At 43.6% G+C, this 21,980-nt stretch overlaps 1 protein-coding gene across 3 annotated transcripts in view; it reads left to right on the top strand.

Moving 5' to 3' along the window:
* The window catches only part of NIPSNAP2 (nipsnap homolog 2), a 38,297-nt gene that overhangs the window by 8,067 nt on the left and 8,250 nt on the right, over positions 1–21,980 (top strand). The window contains exons 2-7 of one of the 3 annotated variants that reach the window (XM_003895955.4): positions 6,102–6,241; positions 6,326–6,371; positions 9,734–9,828; positions 10,475–10,545; positions 11,997–12,137; positions 13,715–13,746. In XM_003895955.4, the coding sequence (XP_003896004.1) occupies positions 6,102–6,241; positions 6,326–6,371; positions 9,734–9,828; positions 10,475–10,545; positions 11,997–12,137; positions 13,715–13,746 (525 nt within the window). The remainder of the gene's footprint in view (positions 1–6,101; positions 6,242–6,325; positions 6,372–9,733; positions 9,829–10,474; positions 10,546–11,996; positions 12,138–13,714; positions 13,747–21,980) is intronic. The other 2 variants (XM_009202914.3, XM_009202915.3) reach the window with 2 other exon arrangements.

Below are 21,980 nucleotides of genomic sequence, written 5' to 3'. Positions count from 1 at the left end.
GCCCAGCCCATGATATTGTTAAACAGATAACCCTAAATGTAGTATATGTAAAACACTTCAAACTGACGAAATGTACTTTCATTTTTATTGAAATGTGGCTGGGGCCAGGCGCGGTGGCTCAAGCCTGTAATCCCAGCACTTTGGGAGGCCGAGATCGGCGGATCAATGATCAGGAGATCGAGACCATCCTGGCTAACACGGTGAAACCCCCGGCTCTCTATTAAGAAATACAAAACTGGCCGGGCTGTGGCTCGCCTTTTCCGTAATCCCAGCATCTTGGGAGGCCGAGACGGCTGGATCACGAGGTCAGGAGATCGAGACCATCCTGGCTAACACGGGTGAAACCCCCGCCTCTACTAAAAAATACAAAACTAGCCGGGTGAGGTATGGCACCTGTAGTCCCAGCTACTCGGGAGGCTGAGGCAGGAGAACATGGAACTCCGGGGCGGAGCTTGTAGTGAGCCGAGATGGTGGGGCCACGCACTCCAGCCTGGGCGACAGGAGCCAGACCCGCCTCAAAAAAAAAAAAAAAAGATATACAAAAACTAGCCGGCTGCAGGTGGCTGGGCTGCAGTCCCAGCTACTCGAGGCTGAGGCCGAGAACATGGAACCCGAGGCAGAGCTTGCAGTGAGCTGAGATCTGGCCACTGCACTCCAGCCTGGGTGACAGAGCAAGACTCCGTCTCAAAAAAAAAAAAAAAAAAAGAAATGTGGCTGGGTGTGGTGGTTCACGCCTGTAATCCCAGGACTTTGGGAGGCTGAGGCAGGCAGATCACTTGAGCTCAGAAGTTCAAGACGAACCTGGGCAGCATGGTGAAACCTTGTCTCTACAAAAAAACACAAAAATTAGTTGGATGTGGTGCTGGGCACCTGTAGTCCCAGCTACTTGGGAGGGGTTGAGACAGGAGCATAGCTTGAACCCAGGAGGTGGAGGCTACAGTGAGCCAAGATCACGCCACTGCACTCCAGCCTGGGTGACAAAGTGAGGCCCTGTCTCAAGAAAAAAAAAATACAGAAGAGAAAAGCACAATATAGACATTATATGGAGAAAGCTGTGTGTCTTTCCCCTCTATCCCTTTAAACCCTCTCTCATTGTCTTAGGGAAACCACTATTAATGCTTTCTTAATTTTTAGGAATTTTATTGTATAGTAAATGCAAAATGGAAGCATCTTCAACTTACATCTGCAAATGCCACTTAATACTATATGTTTTTATCTTATGCACTTTCAAGGAAAATTGCATTTACTGGTATTGTTATTTTTCTTGTTTAAAGTGAGTTTGCTTCTTTTTAATCTTTGAAGGATGTGAAAAAGTGCTTTTATGTTTCTTTATCATTATTTATAGAGTATGCTTTATTAATTTCTTTTTCTTTTTCTTTTTTTTTTTTTTTTTGAGATTGAGTCTTGCTGTATTGCCTAGGCTGGAGTAGGGTGGCGTGATCTTGGCTCACTGCAATCTCCTCCACCTCCTGGGTTCAAGCGATTCTCCTGCCTCAGCCTCCTGAGGTGCTGGGATCACAGGCGTGTGCCACCACACCCACCTTTTTTTTTTTTTTTTTTTTTTTGGATTGTCAGTAGAGACATGGTTTCACCATGTTGGCCAGGCTAGTCTTGAACTCCTGACCTCAGATGATCCGCCTGCCTTGGCCTCCCAGAGAGCTGGGATTTACAGGCGTGAGCCACCACTCCTGGCCAATATATTTGTATTTTTTATGTTTGTAAGTTCACGTCATTCAAAAATCTTTATATCCGGTTTCTACCTATTTGAGATCATATCCTATGAATTGGTTTTTAAATTTAAAAAAATCATATTGGGGAGAAAATTGTTCTGTAATGTTTGTTCAAGAAAGCAGCAAACTAGACTGAGCGCAGCGGCTCACGCCTGCAGTCTCAGCACTCTGGGAGGCTGAGGCTGGCGGATCACTTAAGGCCAGGAGTTCAAGACCAACCTGGCCAACATGACGAAACCCCGTCTCTACTAAAAATACAAAGATTAGCCGGATATGGTGTCGTGCACCTGTAGTCCCAGATGCTCAGGAGGCCGAGGTGGGAGAATCGCTGGAACCTGGGAGGCAGAGGTTGCAGTGAGCCGAGATTGCACCACTGCACTCCAGCAAGTGCAGTGAGACCCGGCCTCTAAAATAAACAAAGCAGCAAACTGATTTTTTAAGCAAAAAAAAAAAAAAAGGCTACCAGTATCGTGTGAAATTTAGAGCCCTACTTCTAAAATACTGTTGCTGCATAAGAATAGGAGTTTGTATTGTTGTATTATGAAATCCATATGTTCATTTCATGAAGTACTGGGGAATTTGCTCTGATGAGAGTTTCTCTTGTCCCTTGTTTAAATTCCTGGTCCCCCCTTTTAATACTTGGAGTTGCTCTCTGTTTTCCTCTTAATATTTACCTGGTGGTATCTGGGTCCTTAAGCAAGTCTGCCAAGCAGATTAGAAATACTGTTGTAGGAAATCATCTAGTGTTTCTAAAGAGATCCCCAAGAAGAGGTTCGCACTAGCCCATCAGCATCTGGACCTTTATGTCCAGAAGCACTAAGATTCTGGGCATTTATGCTAGCCATTTGGAATCCCAGCACATTACTGATCTCGGAAAAGGCAAAAAAGATCTATGTGTAGGTCAGTTAGAGAGCAAAAGTAGCTGGGCACGGTGGCTCACGCTTGAAATCTCAGCACTTCATGAGGTCAAGGCGGGAGGATCACTTGAGGCCAGGAGTTCAAGGCCAGCCTGGGCAACATGGCAAAACTCATTCTCTGCAGAAAGTACAAAAATTAACCAGTTAAGGTGGTGTGCATATGTGGTCCCAGCTAATCTGGAGGCTGAGGTGGGGGAATCATTAGAGCTCTGGGGGTCAAGGCTGCAGTGAGCCGTGATCACACCAGTATACTCCAGCCTGGGCAACAGAGTGAGACCCTGTCTCAAAAATAAAAAGAGAACAAAAGTGTAAAGGGTATGCTGTGATAGAACTGGCCAGAGGTAAGATAACCAGTTATAAAAGGGATTGTGCAGAAAGAAGGGGCAGGAATTCAGAAGGCTACCTTCTGTATGATTCCATACATACGATGTTCTAGAAAAGGCAAAACTGAGGGACAAGGAACACAGCAGTGGTTGCTAGAGGTGGGGAGAGAGGTTGATTATAAAAGGAGGAACTTCAAGGGGTGAAGAAACTGTTGTGGTGGCGGTTACATGACTTTAGGCGTTTGTCAAAACTCATAGTACTGTCTGCCAAAAAAGTACGTTTTATTGTACATAGATGTGAACAAAAACCAAGAAGATGAAGGAAACGCAGTTTGTCATTTGATAATGGTTACATAAAGTTCAGAAGAGGGCTGAGCGCAATGGCTCACACCTGTAATCCCACCACTTTGGGAGACCAAGGCAGGCAAATCACTTGAGGTCAGGAATTCAAAACCAGCCTGGCCAACATGGTGAAACCTCATCTCTACTAAAAATACAAAATATTAGCTGGGTGTCGTGGTGTGCGCCTGTTGTCTCAACTACTAGAGAGGCTGAGGCAGGAGAATTGCTTGAACCCAGGAGGCGGAGGTTGCAGTGAGCCGGGATTGCACCACTGCACTCCAGCCTGGGCAACACAGTGAGGCTCTGTCTCAAAAAAAAAAAAAAGTTCAGAAGAGGATGAGTCTCATCCTGGTTCTGTTCTTTAAAATCTTATTTTCAGTGGTTATGGGGAATTACCTTATCTGTAGAGGGATACTAAAACATGCACTTTTAGATATTTTGGCTATTGTTCAAATATAAAAATAGGCCAGGCGCAGTGGCTCACACCTGTAATCCCAGCACTTTGGGAGGCCAAGGTGGGCAGATCACTTGAGGTCAGGGGTTCAAGACCAGCGTGGCCAACATGGTGAAACCCTGTCTCTACTAAAAATACAAAAATTAACCTTGCATAGTGGCACACCGTGTAGTCCCAGCTACTCAGGAGGCTGAGGCAGGAGAGTCACTTGAACCTGGGAGGTGGAGGTTGCAGTCAGCCGAAATGGTGCCACTGCACTCCAGCCTGCGCGACAGACTGAGACTCTCTCAAAAAAGTGTGTGTGTGTAGAAATTGTTCAGATAGTTCAGAAGGTTATACAATGAAAAGAAAAAACCTTTCCTCCCACCCAGGCCCAGTCATGTTCCCCAGATGTCATCACTCTTTAACATTTTCCTCTGTATACGTATATATAGTGCTGTTCTGTGCTGGCTTTTTTACAGAATTTATCTCGGAGATGTCAGCACATCAGTGCATGTAAATCTACCTCATTCTTTTTATTGAGTGCATATTTTCTGACGTGGAGTATTTCCTAATTTATGTGAGCAATCTGCATTAATGGCTGTTCGAATGGCCTGTGCCAGGAGAAAACTGGAAACAAGACAGCAATGAATATTTGTGTGCATTCAACTTTGTGCACCTGTCTAAATATAGCTGGCCATAGGACATCACCGCAAGTGTCATTATTGGGCTGAAGTCATACACGGTTTCCATTTTGATATGGATGATGCCATACCGCCCTCGAGGGAGGTCAACAAATTTGTATTCCTATTAGCTGGCATATGGGAGTTCAACATGCACATAGAGATTTGTGACTTACACCTATAATCCCAGCACTTTGAGAGGCTGAAGTGGGAGCATTGCTTGAGGCCAGGAGTTTCAGACCAACTTGGGCAACATAGCAAGACTCCATCTCTACAAAAAATTTTTAAAAATTAACCGTGCAAGATGATGTATGCCTCTAGTCCCAGCTTCTTAGGGGACGAGGTGGGACAATCACCTGAGCCCAGGAATTTGAGGCTACTGTGAGCTCTCGCACCACCACACTCCAGCCTGGGTGACAGGGCAAGACCCAGTCTCAAAAAAACAAAGAAAAAAATTCATGAGTAAAGTATAGTTTGTGACTTGAGTCAAATTTATCCTCACTTTCTGAAAGCATTCATAATAGAAATTTAATTATAAGATGAAAATTAGCAAATTATGTGTTAATAAAGTTGGTATTCTGAGGTTTGTGGGGGCAACTTAAAAAATCTTGATTTTTAAAGTTAATTTTTACAAATCTTGATTTTTAATTTACTTGAGGAGTAAAATTTTTTAAAGAAATTATTTCATTTTCCCTGTATTTTTTTATATTTTTATTGTGGTAAAACATGCAAAAATATACCTAAAATTTGCCATTTAAACTATCTTAAATGCATAATTCAGTGGCATTATATTCACAGTGTTGTACAGTCATCACCACTATCTGTTTCCAAATCAAGCAATATTTTTTAAATTATGGCAAAATGTGCATAACATAAAACTAACGATTTTAACCATTTTTAAGCATACAGTTCAGTGGCATTAAGTATATTCACATTTTGGGGAAACATCACTACCATTCATCTTGAGAATTTCTTCATCTTCCCAAACTGAAACTCCTTACCCCAACCTCCCCTTTCCTCACCTCCTGGCAACCTCCATTCTGCTTTCTGTCTCTGTGGTTTTATCTACTTTAGGTATCCATGTATATTTTTTCTTTTTTTTTCTTTTTTTTTGAGACGGAGTCTCGCTCTGTCACCCAGGCTGGAGTGCAGTGGCCAGATCTCAGCTCACTGCAAGCTCCGCCTCCCGGGTTCACGCCATTCTCCTGCCTCAGCCTCCCGAGTAGGTGGGACTACAGGCGCCTGCCACCTCGCCCGGCTAAGTTTTTGTATTTTTAGTAGAGACGGGGTTTCACTGTGTTAGCCAGGATGGTCTCGATCTCCTGACCTCGTGATCCGCCCATCTCGGCCTCCCAAAGTGCTGGGATTACAGGCTTGAGCCACCGCGCCCGGCCCCATGTATATTTTTTCTATGTCAAAAATTGCTTTGAAAAACACATAGCACAGATTGCAAAGATAAATGTGGGCTCTCTTACAAGAATGCCACAAATTTTACATTTTTCTTTGCTTCTGCTTCTCGGAGTGCATGCTGTTGTCATGGAAAGCAGACATTCTGTGGTAGCCCAGGTTCTGGAACAGTGCCTAGAATAGCTGCTCACACGTGTGTTTGCCAGGTGAACTGATGGATATATGAAAACAGTATACTGTGTGACAACACTTTTGTTATTCCATAGGACGTGGACATCTTCCAGCAACAGATCTCGAGAAGACAGCTGGCTAAAATCCTTATTTGTCCGGAAAGTTGATCCAAGAAAAGATGCCCACTCCAATCTCCTAGCCAAAAAGGAAACAAGCAATCTATACAAATTACAGTGTGAGTGACAGGTTTGCTATCTTCATAGTTGACTTTTTTTTCCGTTTGTTCCTAAGTTTATCGTTGAATTTTCTTTTGTTTCAGTTCACAATGTTAAACCGGAATGCCTAGAAGCATACAACAAAATTTGGTGTGTATACCAAACTCTCCTTTCCTTGGGGAAAATAATGACTTTATTTGTGAGTTAATTCCACTAACACTTGATAGCATAGAGAGAGAGCTTTTCATCCCTCTCTTTTGAAGTTGAACATTCAGAGGCTCTTAAACTGAGCTTCGTGTGGGATTGCCAAAGGCATTTTGATTTTAAGCACTCACACAGCTAAATCATCACATAGGCTATCAGACTTTAGAATGTTACCAGACTCTTATGTTTGGAGGAACTTTGCCAGGCTGTCTAGTCCATCTGCTTATCCAATGCTGGAGTCCTTTCCACAGACCTTCCTCACTGCCTGTCCTGAAGTAAGTTCCATCTCTGGACAGCTCTAAGTGTTAGGAGTAAGAATTCACATCTCTGAGTCCTTCATTGATTCCCCTTAGTAAAACTGCCCTGTGAGAGTACTGTGTGTATTTGAACATAGCTGCCATTTCTTCCCAACTCCTCTGTTCTCCAGGATCCAAGTCCCTTCTGCTGATTCTCCTATGATTTGAGATCTAAACCTGCTTACAGAATTTGCAAACTTAAGACGAAAGGGAGAACTAAGCTTACTGGCTTTTAAGTTAACAGAAATAGTATTTTAATAATCCATTGTGAGCAAATGTGAAGAAAAAGGTTTTTTTTTTAACCTTTAATATCTACTACTTTCATAAGAAAGCAAACAATTTTGTCCCTATAATCAGCATACTTTTTAGAAGAAAAACTTTTTGTTGTTTATTGTTTTGTTTTTGAAGATAGCTTATGAAATGTAATAATAGTATTGAATTTCTTACTCATTCCAGCACCTCTTTATTAAAAAATGCCCTTAAAGCAGATCTTTATTTTTAAGTCTTTTCTCATAAAATGGAATTTTTCCCTATGCTGATGTTTTCCTGGATTTTACCTTTTCTGTCCTGTTTTATCACTTCATCTCCTGTCTTGGATTTCTGGCTGTCTTCATATTTCTATTTGATGTCGTGCTCTCACTTCACACTCAGCATGTGGAATCACCTTGCTCTTCCAACTTCCCTGTCTGTGCCACTCACCTTGTTTTACTCAGCCTGTTCCTTAGTTGTCTGTCACCTAGAGCCGTGCATTCTTCATCGGACATGTATTTTGGTTCTCTTGTTTCCTTCTCCATCTCCCTCTCCAAGCCTCTCGAGCCCCATTCCCAAATGCCTTTTTTTCTGACTACCTTTCTGGGCTCCAAGCTATACCTGTATCTCTTCCCTGCCCTGCAATACATTACCCCAAAGTTTGTCAGATTGATCTGCTTGAGTTCTGCTTTCTTTTTTCATCACATTTTTTCTTTTCTCTGAAACTTTCAGCAGCTCCCTGTTTCCAGAACATAAAGACTTAACTCCTGCCTGGTTTTTAGGGGTCCCAATAATGGGATTCTGCCCAACCCATCCAGTTCTGGGTACAAGTACTGCCTGCCTTACAATCTCCATTCAGGTAAGGCCAGGACTCCCAAGAGCAGGTTTGGGGTCCCCAGCAAAGAGGAGTGGCTTCAAATCCATGTGTAACTTTGTGTTGGTGAAAAACCTAGGCCCCGTTGCCAGACCCCTCTCTGGACCCCACCTGAGTCATGTGTACTGGGCTTCCTTCCTGGACACTGCCTCCAATGCAGGGTTGTCTCTTCCTGCTCATGTCATGCGACCAAAGGGAAATGTTGGACATACATTGCCTTAGCAGAATCCCTCTTTCCCTGTCTTCGATTTTCATGGATCCCATGTTATTTCTTTTTTTTTTTTTCTTTGAGACAGAGTCTCGCTCTGTCGCCCAGGCTGGAGTGCAGTGGCACGATCTCAGCTCATTGCAAGCTCTGCCTCCCAGGTTCACACCATTCTCCTGCCTCAGCCTCCCGAGTAGCTGGGACTACAGGCGCCCGCCACCACGCCCGGCTAATTTCTTTTTGTATTTTTAATAGAGACGGGGTTTCACCGTGTTAGCCAGGATGGTCTTGATCTCCTGACCTCGTGATCCGCCCGCCTCAGCCTCCCAAAGTGCTGGGATTACAGGCGTGAGCCACCGCGCCCGGCCGATCCCATGTTATTTCTGAACATTCATGAGTCACTCATTAGATACATTTAATATCAGATCCTAATTTAAAAAGTAAAATGCTACTCTTCCAAAAGTACACATGATGTAGTCACTATACTGGGTCATAAAGATGTATGGGTTTTCAGTTAGTTAGACGTAGACCATTTGGAACTTTTCTCTGTTAACCATTTATATATCCCTGGTCCTACGGAGGTCCAGTGGTGCAATTGGTTAGCACGTGGTACTTATATACTCTCGGTCCTGTAGCCCCAGTGTCTGGTGGTGATCACTAGCTAAATATCAGTGTCAGCATATAATGTGAACAGGTTCCATTTCTTGCCCTTGATCCCCTTTTGCATCCATTGTTGAATTTGTATGATACTTTTTCATCGTAATTTTTCTATTCAGAAAGTGTGCAGGTTTTAGCTTTTCTCTTGGTATAAAACAGTTAACACTCTTCCCTTTGCCTTTCCCTGTACATTAGAGTCTATACCATAAGAAAGCTTCTATGGAACCAAGCTCCACTCTGACACCCCTGTTAAATTCATACACTGCCGTGACCTGTCACGGCTTTGCCCCTGTCCCTGCGCAATGAGTGGAAATGAGTTTGTGTGTTCGGTGCGAGACTACATGACACCCCACCCATCCCCTTGGCCCACTGAATTGAGTAGAACGTAATTTACGCTTCGCGTTGTATCTTTAATTTTTATTCTTCTGCCATGTTGATGCCCTTGGGGACTGTTGGAGGTCAGGGTCGCTTCCAGACTGTTGTGTTCCAGCTCTGTCTTCTTGCTCCTTCCTGAAGGCCAGCTTGTTTTCTGCTCTTGTTACCTCTGCCTGCTGATGCTGCTTGTGTTGTCTGCCTCTGTCTTGAACATTACTTTCTTCCCTTTCCATCTTTCTTATTTCTTCCGTGTTCTTTTCTACTATTGCCCTCTCATTCTTCCTGTCTTTGGAACCCACAGAATGTTTTTTGGTGATGTTGTTTTTTTTTCCCCCTCAAATGGAAAATAGTAGTCACGTAACTCCCAAAATCCTGGGACCTTTGGTTTTTCTTTATCATCTTTATACTGGTTCAGCAACTCCTCTAGATAGTTGGGGTATCAGAAACCTAAGCTTCTGATCAGCAGGGTGTTGGAGTACAACAGAATTCAGCCAAAAGGTTAATTCCACATGCCGTTTTATCATGAGGATGTGCTAAGGTCAGTTGTTAGAACACAGAGTAGGTGGTCTTTTTCCTGTTACTGATCAGGTGCTGTCCACCTGGTCAAATTTTGCTGGTTGTTTAATTAGTGTTGCTGTTTCTTCTCTTTAAGTCAAGAGGTGTTGCCAAAGATTCACGAAGATAAACACTACCCTTGTACTTTGGTGGGGACTTGGAACACGTGGTATGGCGAGCAGGACCAAGCTGGTAGGAAGCGAAGTCTTTGGAATAAACACTTCTTCCTTAAGCCTTATGTAACACTTAAGTAATTTTCTAATTTAATGCTTGTTCTTATCATTAAAGCTTTGCAAGTCTCAGTCTAATTTTATGATTAAAGTAGTTTCTTCAACAATTCATTGCAAAAACAGTTTTAAAATTGTTTTTAATGTTTGAATCTATTATTGAATCATTATGATGTAACTCATAGGCCAAAACATGGGGTATTACAGTTTTTTTGTTTTTTTTGTTTTTTGAGATGGAGTCTCGCTCTGTTGCCCAGGCTGGAGTGCAGTGATATGTATCTAGGCTCATTGCAACCTCTGCCTCCCGGGTTTAAGCGATTCTCCTGCCTTAGCCTCCCAAGTAGCTGGAATTACAGGTGCCCACTACCACACCCAGCTAATTTTTGTATATTTAGTAGAGACGGGGTTTCACCTTGTTGGCCAGGCTGGTCTGGAACTTCTGACCTCAAGTGATCTGCCTGCCTCAGCCTCCCAAAGTGCTGGGATTACAGGTGTGAGCCACTGCATCCAGCCTACAGTTCTGTGCTGTGTTAACATTATACCTATCTAGAATATTTTCAAGTAGTATCATGAAATTCTAAATGTATACTATCTTTTAAAATGCATTTCAGTCCACCTCTGGAGGTATGAAGGAGGCTATCCAGCCCTCACAGAAGTCATGAATAAACTCAGAGGAAATAAGGTAATGATTTTGAAAAATGTTTACAGACTAATGATATATAGATGTTAGTATGGAATTAAATGACTTTTCTGTCTTCAGTTTTTGTTAATGAACTTCTTTTTTTGTAACAGAAATTGTATTGTTTGGACTCCTGAAGTTGTATTTAAATATAAACAGTTGTAATACTATTAAAATAACAATTCTGGCTGGGCGCGCTGGCGCACGTCTGTAATCCCAGCACTTTGGGAGGCCAAGGCAGGCAGATCACAAGGTCAGGAGATGGAGACCATCCTGGCTAACACAGTGAAACTCCGTCTCTACTAAAAAAATACAAAAAAATTAGCCGGGCGTGATGGTGGGTACCTGTGGTCCCAGCTACTCAGGAGGCTGAGGCAGGAGAATGGCGTGAACCCGGGAGGCGGAGCTTGCAGTCAGCCGAGATTGTGCCACTGCACTCCAGCCTGGGCAACAGAGTGAGACTCCGTCTCAAAAAAAAAAAAAAAAAAAAAAAATCTTATTGTTCTTATTATAAAAGTCAATTATACTTTGAAACTGATAAGGTGGTACTTTGAAACTGGTGACTGGGCTGGGTGCGGTAGCTCACGCCTATAATCCCAGCCCTTTGGGAGGCCAACGCAGGCATATCAGTTGAGGCCAGGAGTTTGAGACCAGCCTGTACAACATGGCAAACCCTTATCTCTACTGAAAATACAAAAATTAGCCGAGCGTGGTGGTGCACGCCTGTAATCCCAGCTACTCGGGAGGCTGAGGCACGAGAATTGCTTGAACCCAGGAGGCAGAGGTTGCAGTGAGCCGAGATCACACCACTGCACTACAGCCTAGGCAACAGAGTGAGAATCTGCCTCAAAAAAAAAACCAAAAGAACAAAAAAACAAAAAAACTGGTGACTGGTGTATCAGTCAGCATGGCACATACAATTAGCCCTCGATGACCTAAAACTGTCTACTTCAGGAACTGTCTGTCACACACATAGAGTTTATCTTGGGCTGACTTTGCTTTCCACCCACCCTTCACTAGCAGGTGCTTGTCGGTAGGGAGAAATTTAAAAGCCACACATCATTAAGAAAGAAAATCTTTTGTATAGAGTCCCAGACAAATATAAATAGCTTTTGAATTATCTGCTCTTTTGTAGTCTGCATGCCACTTCTATTGATGTGCCATCAAACACTATTAGAAGAATCTAAAAGTATAGCAAGTTAAATTTGTTTGCATTGCCACCTAAATAATTAGGATGACCAAGTAATTTGTCATCTAAACCTGGACACTTTTGAGAATGAAAAGGAATGCTGTTAATGATTATGCAAGCTCAACAGATATAAACTGGGACTGTCTCAGGCCATCTGGGACCTGTTGGTTACCCTATTACAGTATTCTGTAGGAACATAAATGTTACTGAAATGGACTTATGTAAGTATCAGAAGATTTCATGAGCATATTTTTTTCACTCAAAGGAATTTTTGGAATTTCGTAAGGCAAGAAGTGACATGCTTCTCTCCAGGAAGAATCAGCTCCTGTTGGAGTTCAGTTTCTGGAATGAGCCTGTCCCACGATCAGGCCCTAATATATATGAACTCAGGTCTTACCAACTCCGAGTAAGTACACAAATAGAAGTTTTTCCTTTTGCTCCTCTGTGAAGAAGCACAAGCACTTTGTAAGGCTGACAACAGAACTTGTGTGTATATTCTGTGATGTGTGTTTAGCATTCTATATATATATATTTTTTTAAGACCAGGTCTCACACTGTCACCAAGGCTAAGCTCTTTTGCTTTTTATGGCCTTACACATAATGCTTATTATTTGAGATTTTTTTGAGACGGAGTTCACGAATGCCAGGCTGGAGTGTAGTGGCTGATCTGCTTCACTGTGGCTTCGGCCTCCCCTCGGTTTACGCCATTCTCCTGCCTCAGCCTCCCGAGTAGCTGGGACTACAGGCGCCCGCCACCTCGCCCGGCTAGTTTTTTGTTTTTTTTAGTAGAGACGGGGTTTCACCGTGTTAGCCAGGATGGTCTCGATCTCCTGACCTCGTGATCCACCCGTCTCGGCCTCCCAAAGTGCTGGGATTACAGGCTTGAGCCACCGCGCCCGGCCCCTATTTGAGATTTTTCTAAATAACATTTCTGTTTTTAAGAAGAAGGACTGGCCGGGTGCGGTGGCTCACACCTGTAATCCCAGCACTTTGGGAGGCCGAGGTGGGCGGATCATGAGGTCAGGAGATCGAGACTATCCTGGCTAACACGGTGAAACCCGTCTCTACTAAAAATACAAAAAATTAGCCGGGCGTGGTGGCGAGCGCCTGTAGTCCCAGCTACTCGGGAGGCTGAGGCAGGAGAATGGCGTGAACCCGGGAGGCGGAGCTTGCAGTGAACCGAGATTGCGCCATTACACTCCAGCCTGGGCAACGAGCAAGACTCTGTCTCAAAAAAAAAAAAAAAAAAAGAAGAAGGACCTAAAGTGCAGGATAAGGTACAATATGTAACATCTATTGTGGTTAAATGAGAGCAGCTAATAAACACTGTGACTGTTGAACAAATTATACAACATGATAAGAGTAAAAGGCAATAATATTTTATAACACTTTCTAGAAATTTTCCTACTGAGAACTAGAAAGAAAGCCCCATGTGGCAGCATTATTAAAGTGGCTAACGCCTGTAATCCCAGCACTTTGGGAGGCCAAGGTTGGAGGATCGCTTGAGCCAGGAAGTTTGAGACCAGCCTGAACAACATAGTGAGACCCTGTCTCTATTAAATTAAAAAATAAAGTTTTGGCTGGGTGCGGTGGCTCATGCCTGTAATCCCAGCACTTTGGGAAGTCAAGGCAGGTGGGTGACCTGAAGTCAGGAATTTGAGACCAGCCTGGCCGACATGGTGAAACCCCATCTCTTACTAAAAATACAAAAAATTAGCCAGGCCTGGTGGCGGGTGCCTGTAATCTCAGCTACTCGGGAGGCTAAGGCAGGAGAATTACTTGAACCCAGGAGGCAGAGGTTGCAGGAGCTGAGATTGAGCCACTGCACTCTAGTGTGGGCAACAGAGCAAGATTCTGTCTCAAAAAAAAAAAAGGGTTTTTGAGGTTAGTTTTGTCACTTAATGTTTTTTCTACTGCTGTTTGCTATTTCTGTATTTTTTTTTCACAGAAGAACTAACAAACCAAATCTAAATCTGTTTTCAGCCAGGAACCATGATTGAATGGGGCAATTACTGGTGAGTATATTACTGAATGGTGACTTTTTAAGTCTTGTGAATAGATTAGTTTAGGCCATAGTGTTAATTCTAGGGAAAAAAATCTGAGGATGATACCATGATTTGACACTACACTAATGTTTTATTGGATGTTTTTATTATGAGATTTTTCAAACATACAAAACAAGAGAGAATAATGGGGCTCCCATTCCACATCCATTGCTTAGCTTCAGTAGTTAACACATGGCCCATCTCGTTTAGGCCTAACTCCTTCAACCCAGATTGTTTGGAATTAAATCCCAGACAGCATTCTGTTTCATTCATAAATATTTCAGTACTGTATATATTTCTGAAAGGTTACACCTTTTTTTAAAAGCAAAACCAGTATTGCATAAAGTTAGTTTACATACTTCTTGGATATCATCTTTTCTGAAACATTACTTCTGTCACATATACACATCACATCAGTAATAGTTTCTTTTTTTTCCTTGCTAGTTTGAGTAGAAAAATAGCAATTTTTCCACAAGTTGATCTGTAGATTCAACAGAATCCCTATCAAAGTCCCAGCAGGCTTTAGAAATGCAAAAGACTAGCCAGGTGCAGTGTGGCTCATGCCTGTAATCCCAGCACTTTGGGAAGCCAAGGCAGGAGAATCACTTGAGTCCACAAGTTCAAGACAATCCTGGGCAACATAGCAAGACCCCACTGCCTCTACCAAAATAAATAAATTAATTAAACTAGCCAGGTGTGATGCCACATGCCTGAGGTCCCAGCTATTTGGGAGGCTGAGTGGGAGAATTGCTTAAGCCCAGAAGATGGAGTTTGCAGTGAGCCAAGATTGCACCACTGCACTCCAACCCGGACAATAGAGTGAGACCCTGTCTCAAAAAAAAAAAAAAAAAAAAAAATAGTCCGGGCATGTTGGCTCACACCTGTAATCTCAGCACATTGGGAGGCTGAGGTGGGCAGATCACCTGAAGTTAGGAGTTCGAGACCAGCCTCGCCAACATTGCGAAACCCCATCTCTACTAAAAATACAAAAATTAGCTGAGCATGGTGGTGCACTCCTATAATCCCAGCTACTTGGGAGGCTAAGGCAGGAGAATTGCTTGAACCCAGGAGGCAGGGTTGCAGTGAGCTGAGATCGCACTACTGTGCTCCAGCCTAGGTGACAGAGTGAGACTCTTTTTCAAAAAAATAAAACTAAAAAGGCTGGGCATGATGGCTCATGCCTGTAATTCCAGCACTTTGGGGAGGCTGAGGGAGGAGGATTGCTTCAGTCCAGATGTTTGAGACTTTGAGACCAGCCTGGGCAACATGACGAAACCCTGACTACAAAAAAGTACAAAAAGTAACCAGGCATGATGGCACACACTTGTAATCCCAGCTCCTCAGGAGGCTGAGGTGGGAGAATCACCTGAGCCTGAAAGGTCAAGGCTGCAGTGAGCCATGATTGTGCTAGTACTTTCCAGCCAGGAGAGAATAAGACTCTGTCTCAAAAAAATAAAAAATTAGGGCAGGGATGGTGGCTTACACCTGTAAATCCCAGCAGTTTGGGAGGCCAAGGTGGAAAGATCACTTGAGGTCAGGAGGTTGAGACCAGCCTAACCAACTTGGTGAAACCCTGTCTCTACAGCCAGATATGGTGATGTGCACCTGTAGTTCCAGCTACTCAGGAGGCTGAGGCAGGAGAATTACTTGAACCTGGGAGACACAGGTTGTAGTGAGCCGAGATCACCCCATTGCACTATAGCCTGGGTGAGAGCAAGACTGTCTCAAAACAGAACAAAACAAAAAATGCCTTACTCTCAGTGATACAAAAAAAATTTTTTTTAATTAAAAGAACAGGCCGGGCATGGTGGCTCACACCTGTAATCCCAGCACTTTGGGAGGCCAAGGCAGGCAGATCACAAGGTCAGGAGATCAAGACCATCCTGACTAACACAGTGAAACCCCATCTCTACTAAAAAATAAGCTGGGCGTGGTGGTGGGTGCCTGTAATCCCAGTTACTTGGGAGGCTGAGGCGGGAAAATGGTGTGAACCCGGGAGGCAGAGCTTGCAGTGAGCCGAGATCGTGCCACTGTACTCCAGCCTGGGCGACAGACCAAGACTCCATCTCAAAAAAAAAAAAAAAAAAAAAAAAAGACAAGTCATATACTGGAATAAAATATTTGCAAATCATATATCTGATAAGCAAATTAAATTCAGAATATATAAAGAATTCTTACAACTCAATAAGAATACAGATAACCCAATTAAAAATGGGTAAAGAACTTGAAAAGACAGTGGCTGGGTGTGGTGGCTCACACCTGTAATCCTAGCACTTTGGGAGGCCAAGGCAGGAGGATCTCTTGATCCTGGGAGTTGGTGACCAGCCTGGGCAACATGGCAAAACCCTGTCTCTACAAAAAAAAAAAAAGAAAAAAAAAAAAACTTGCCGGGTGTGGTGGTGGCACATGCCTGTATTCTCAGCTATTCAGGAGGCTGAGGTTGGAGGATTGCTTGAGCCTGGGGAGGTGGAGACTGCCGTGAGCCATGATCATGCCACTGCACTCCCAATGAGACCCTGTCTCACAAAAATAAATACATAAATAAATTGAAAATGGAACCAGGCATGGTGGCTCACGCCTGTAATCCCAGCACCTTGGGAGGCCGAGGTGGGTGGATCACAAGGTCAGGAGATTGAGTCTAGACCATCCTGGCTAACATGGTGAAACCCCGTCTCTACTAAAAATACAAAAAAAAAATTAGTTGGGCGTGGTGGTGTGCGCCTGTAGTCCCAGCTACTCGGGAGGCTGAGGTAGGAGAATGGTGTGAACCCGGGAGGCGGAGCTTGCATTGAGCAGAGATCACGCTATTGCACTCCAGCCTGGGCGACAGAGCGAGACTCTGTCTCAAAGAAAATAAATAAAATAATAAAAATAAATAAATTGAAAATGGAATTCAGTGTGATTCAGCAGTCCCACTTCTGGGTATATATCTAAATGAATTCAAAGCAGATCTCAAAAAGATTTGCATACCCATGTTTTTATCATAGCTTTATTTGCAGTAGCCAAGAGGTGGAAGCAACCAACATATCTATCAATAGATGATAAAGAAATTGTGGGCTGGATGCGGTGGCTCACACCTGTAATCCCAGCACTTGGGGAGGCCGAGGTGGGCTGATCACCCGAGCTCAGGAGTTTGAGACCAGCCTGGCCAACATGGTAAAACCCCATCTCTACTAAAAATTTAAAAATTAGCCGGGTCTGGTGGCACGTGCCTGTATTCCCAGCTACTCGAGAGGCTGAGGCAGGAGAATCGCTTGAACCCGGGGGGCGGAGGTTGCAGCAAGCTAACATCATGCCACTGTACTCCAGCCTGGGTGACAGAGAAACCCTGTCTCAAAAAAAAAAAAAAAAAAAAAAAAAAAGTGTGGCCTATACATAGAATATTACACATCCTTAAAAAAGAAGGAAGTCTTAGATCGGGCGCAGTGGCTCACGCCTGTAATCCCAGCACTTTGGGAAGCCAAGCAGGCAGATCACGAGGTCAAGAGATCGAGACCATCCTGGCCAATGTGGTGAAACCCCGTCTCTATTAAAAATACAAAAATTAGCTGGGCCTGGTAGCGTGTGCCTGTAGTCCTTGGCACTTGGCAGGCTGAGACAGGAGAATCACTTGAACCCGGGAGGCGGAGGTTGCAGTGAGCCGAGATCGTGCCACTGCACTCCAACCTGGTGACTCCATCCCCGCCCCACCCCCACCTAACAAAAAAAGAAGGAAGTCCTGTCATGTGCTGCAATATGGTGAACCTTGAGGAGGATGTAATGCTAAGTGAAATAAGAGGACAAGTAGTGTATCATTCTCCTTATGCGAAGTATCCAGTGTTGCCAAAATCATAGAAACAGAAAGTAGAAACGTGGTTGCCAGGAGCTAGGCAGAGAGGGAATACGGAATTGGTGTTTAGTGAGTATAGAGTTTCAGTTTTACAAAATGAAAATGTTTTGGAGATGTGTGGTGTAATAGTATAAATATACTGGACACTACATAAAAATGGGTAAGATGGTAAATTCAATGTTATGTGTTTTTTACCACGATAAAAAAATGTTTAAAAAATGTTTAGGCCAGGTGGCTCACAGCTACTTTGGGAGGCTGAGGTGGGCAGATCACCTGAGATCAGAAGTTTGAGACTGGCCTGGGCAACATGGTGAAACCCTGTCTCCACAAAAAATACAAAAATTAACCAGGTGTCGTGGTACATGCGTGTAATCTCAGCTGCTCGAGAGGCTGAGGCACGAGAATCACGAACCTGGAAGGCAGAGGTTGCAGTGAGCTGAGATTGTGCCACTGCACTTCAGCCTGGGCTACAGACCCTGTATCCAAAAAAAAAAAAAATTCATAAAATAAACTTTAAAAATGTTTAACAGGCAAAGGATTTGAATGGGTATTTCACCAAAGAAAATACATGAATGCCCATAAGCTTATGAAAAGGGACTCAACCTCCTTAGTCGTTATGGAAATGCAAAGTGAAACTACAATGAGATACCAGTTCCTGCCCACTGGGACAGCTATAACTTAAAAGAGAGCGATAATAACATCTGTTAGTGAGGTGAGGAAAAAGTGGACCCTTCCGATATTGCCGATGGGAATGTGAATTGGTGCAGTCACTTTGGAAACAGTCTAGTAGTCCCTCAAAATGGTAAACATGAAATTACATGTGGGCCAGACGCAGTGGCTCACGCCTGTAATTCCAGCACTTCACAAGGCTGAGGGGGCGGATCACCTGAGGTCAGGAATTCGAGACCAGCCTGACCAACGTGACAAGACCCCATCTGTGCTAAAAAATACCAAAAACGTAGCCGGGCGTGGTGATGGGCACCTGTAATCCCAGCTACTCAGGAGGCTGAGGCAGGAGAATCACTTGAACCCAGGAGGTGGAGGTTGTAGTGAGCCAAGATCGTGCCTCTGCACTCCAGCCCGAGTGACAGAGCAAGACTCCATCTCAAAAAAAGAAAAAAAAATTACATATGACCCAACAATTTCATTCCTGGGTGTCTACCCAAAAGATATCATCCACATAAACACTTATACATATGTGTATAAGTGAATTTTTCCTTCTGGGATCATCAAAGGCTAAATAATGCAAGTTAGAAAGCAAACATCCATGTAAACACATAAGTGACCGTAGCAGCATGTTTTATAATATCCTGCAAGTAGAAACAGCTTTGCCCATCAACAGAGGGTGGGATTAGCCAGAGGGCTAGTTCACTAGCCCTGATCAGCTCTCCAGGTCCTCCCAGCAGCTACCTTAAATTCAAATACGAGACACACAAGCATGCTGATTACAACTATAACAAAATAACCACCTTTCACCCTTATGATTTAATACTGTTTTTGGAAATCCTGACTATTATGAGAAAAGACAGATATACAAAGCCTCAATAGTCCGGGTGCTGTGGCTCACACCTCTACTCCCAACACTTTGGGCGGCTGAGGTGGGAGGATCCCCTGAGCCCAGGAGTTCAAGACCAACCTTGGCAACATGGTGAAACCTCATCTCTACAAAAAATACTAAATTAGCCAGGTGTGGTGGTGCTCCTGCCTGTAGTCCCAGCTACTCTGGAGGCTGAGCAGGAAGATCACTTGAGCCCTCGCTATGGAGGCTGCAGCGCACCATGATCATGCCACTCCGCTCCAGCCTGGGCAACAGAGCAAGACCCTGTCTCAAAAAAGCCTCAATAGTTAAGAGGGATGCAAGAATAAATTATTGGCCATTGGCTAGCTGGTTAGTGCCTGGGACAGGAAATGGAAAGAAAAATGCTAGTGACATTTAGGGTTCTGTGATGGTGAGATTGTTGACGTTTTCTTTTTACCACTTTCCATACTTTCTTCATTATGGGATTTCTTTGGAAGCTAAAAATATTGCCTGGGCATGGTGGCTCACGCCTGTAATCCCAGCACTTTGGAAGGCTGAGGCAGACAGATCACTTGAGGTCAGGAGTTCGAGACCAGCCTGGACAACATGGTAAAGTCCTGTCTACTAAAAAAAAAAAAAATTAGCTGGGTATGGTGGCGGGCACCTGTAGTCCCAGCTACTCAGGAGACGAAGGCTGCAGTGAGCCAAAATGGCACTGCTGCACTCCAGCCTGGGCGACAGAGTGAGACTCCATCTCAAAATATATATATATATAATTTTGAAACATTGGGATAGTTTCCTAAAATAATCTGAAGCATACATCTATATCTAATTAAAATATTTTGAGCATTTTTTTCTTTGAAACTCAACGTATTTCTGTACCTTAAGTTTTGCTGTTTTTCTTTCTTTCTTTCTTTTCTTTTGAGACGGAGTCTTTCTCTGTCACCCAGGCTGGAGTGCGGTGGCGCGAACTCGGCTCACTGCAAGCTCCGCCTCCCTGGTTCACGCCATTCACCTGCCTCAGCCTCCTAAGCTCCGCCTCCCGGGTTCTCGCCATTCTCCTGCCTCGGCCTCCTGAGTAGCTGGGACTACGGGCGCCCGCCATCACGCCCAGCTAATTTTTTTTTTTTTTAATTTTCTAGTAGAGACGGGATTTCGCCGTGTTAGCCAGGATGGTCTTGATCTCCTGACTTCGTGATCTACCCGCCTCGGCCTCCCAAAGTGCTGGGATTACAGGTGTGAGCCACCGCGCTCGGCCTGCTTTTCTTTTTGGGGGGGAGGTGTTTGTGTATATTTCTTTTAAGTGATTACGTGAACTCTTCCTTTCTTTGGCAACTTGCTATTTCTGTTTCCTAAACTGGCATTTCATAACTTTTTTTTTAACTTCAACTTATATCTTCTTTCTTTTCTTTTTTCTTTTTCTTTCTTTTCTTTTCTTTTTTTTTTTTTTTTTTTTGAGACACAGAGTCTTGCTCTGTTGCCCAGGCTGGGAGGGTGCATGCAGCCCTCAGCTTACTCCAATCTCTGCCTCCTGGTTCAAGTGATTCGACTGCCTCAACCTCCCAAGTAGTTGGGATTACAAGCGTGCACTGCAACTCCCGGCTATTTTTTTGTTTTTAGTAGAGACAGGGTTTCGCCATGTTGGCCAGGCTGATCTGGAACTCCTGACTTCAAGTGATCTGCCTGCCTCAGCCTCCCAAAGTGCTAGGATTACAGGCGTGAGCCGCCGCGCTCGGCCCCGTTTTTCTCTTTTTTTGGTTATGAAATTTCCTGATGTGCATGAAATAATTTCTAAGATCCCTTCTAGCTCCAACAGATAGTTCTATGATCTTTATTTCTAATGAATCTTTCCTCCTCAGAGGCTAAAAAATGCAAGTTAGAATTTCTTTTCATTTGAAAACTAAGAAATACATATTTGGTTGTATGCTGCTATTATATACAATTTTTGCTCTTTTGTTTTTGGACTATTGCTGTTAATCATGTAGCTATTCACAGAATAGGATCACTCACTAGTTCAATTTTTGCACATTACTAATCAAGACTCGCTCGCTGTGGAATCCACAGGGACATACTGGGGTTATTCAGTTATTTAAAAATTTAGTTGGCTGGGCGCGGTGGCTCACATCTGTAATCCCAGCACATTGGAAGGCCAAAATGGGCAGATCACCTGAGGTCAGAAGTTCAAGACCACCCTGACCAACATGGAGAAACCCTGTCTCTACCAAAAATACAAAAATTAGCCGGGTGTGGTGGCACATGCCTGTAATCCCAGCTACTTGGGAGGCTGAGGCAGGAGAATTGCTTGAACCTGGGAGGCGGAGGTTGCAGTGAGCCAAGATCACACCATTGTAATCCACCCTGGGCAACAAGAGTGAAACTCCGTCTCAAAAAAAAAAAAAAAAAAAAATTATGTATAAAGCCAGTTTAGCATTCAATTTATATTTTGGCACATAGGTAACTAAGATGGTGACCACCTCGTCTGTACAGGCTTCTGATTGTTACCAGGCTCAGGCAAGTATGTTTTCTTTGCCTACCATAACTAAATTACAAAAATTCAGAATGAAATGAATAATCTGGAATATTTACCACTATCAGTAAAAGCCAGGTTTTTTTTCTTCCGAATAGAGTTAGAGTGCACATTGAAGTGATTTGCTTAATTTCAATAATCAGATTTGTAATTTCTGTGAAGATATTGATCACTTTATTCTCAATGTAAAGATTAAAGATGTCATCTTATTTGTGGATAATCCATGGGGGCAATAGCAAGAAGTCCCTTTTTCACCATAAAGAAACCCAAGCACTTGGGTAAGGTCCCCATTGTGGCATTGAGACCATGGTGGATTAGAGCAGAGGTGT

Source organism: Papio anubis, chromosome 4 (genome assembly GCF_008728515.1).
Source record: "Papio anubis isolate 15944 chromosome 4, Panubis1.0, whole genome shotgun sequence".
NCBI classification, from domain to species: Eukaryota; Metazoa; Chordata; class Mammalia; order Primates; family Cercopithecidae; genus Papio; species Papio anubis.
This window is presented reverse-complemented; position numbering and strand designations above follow the sequence as displayed.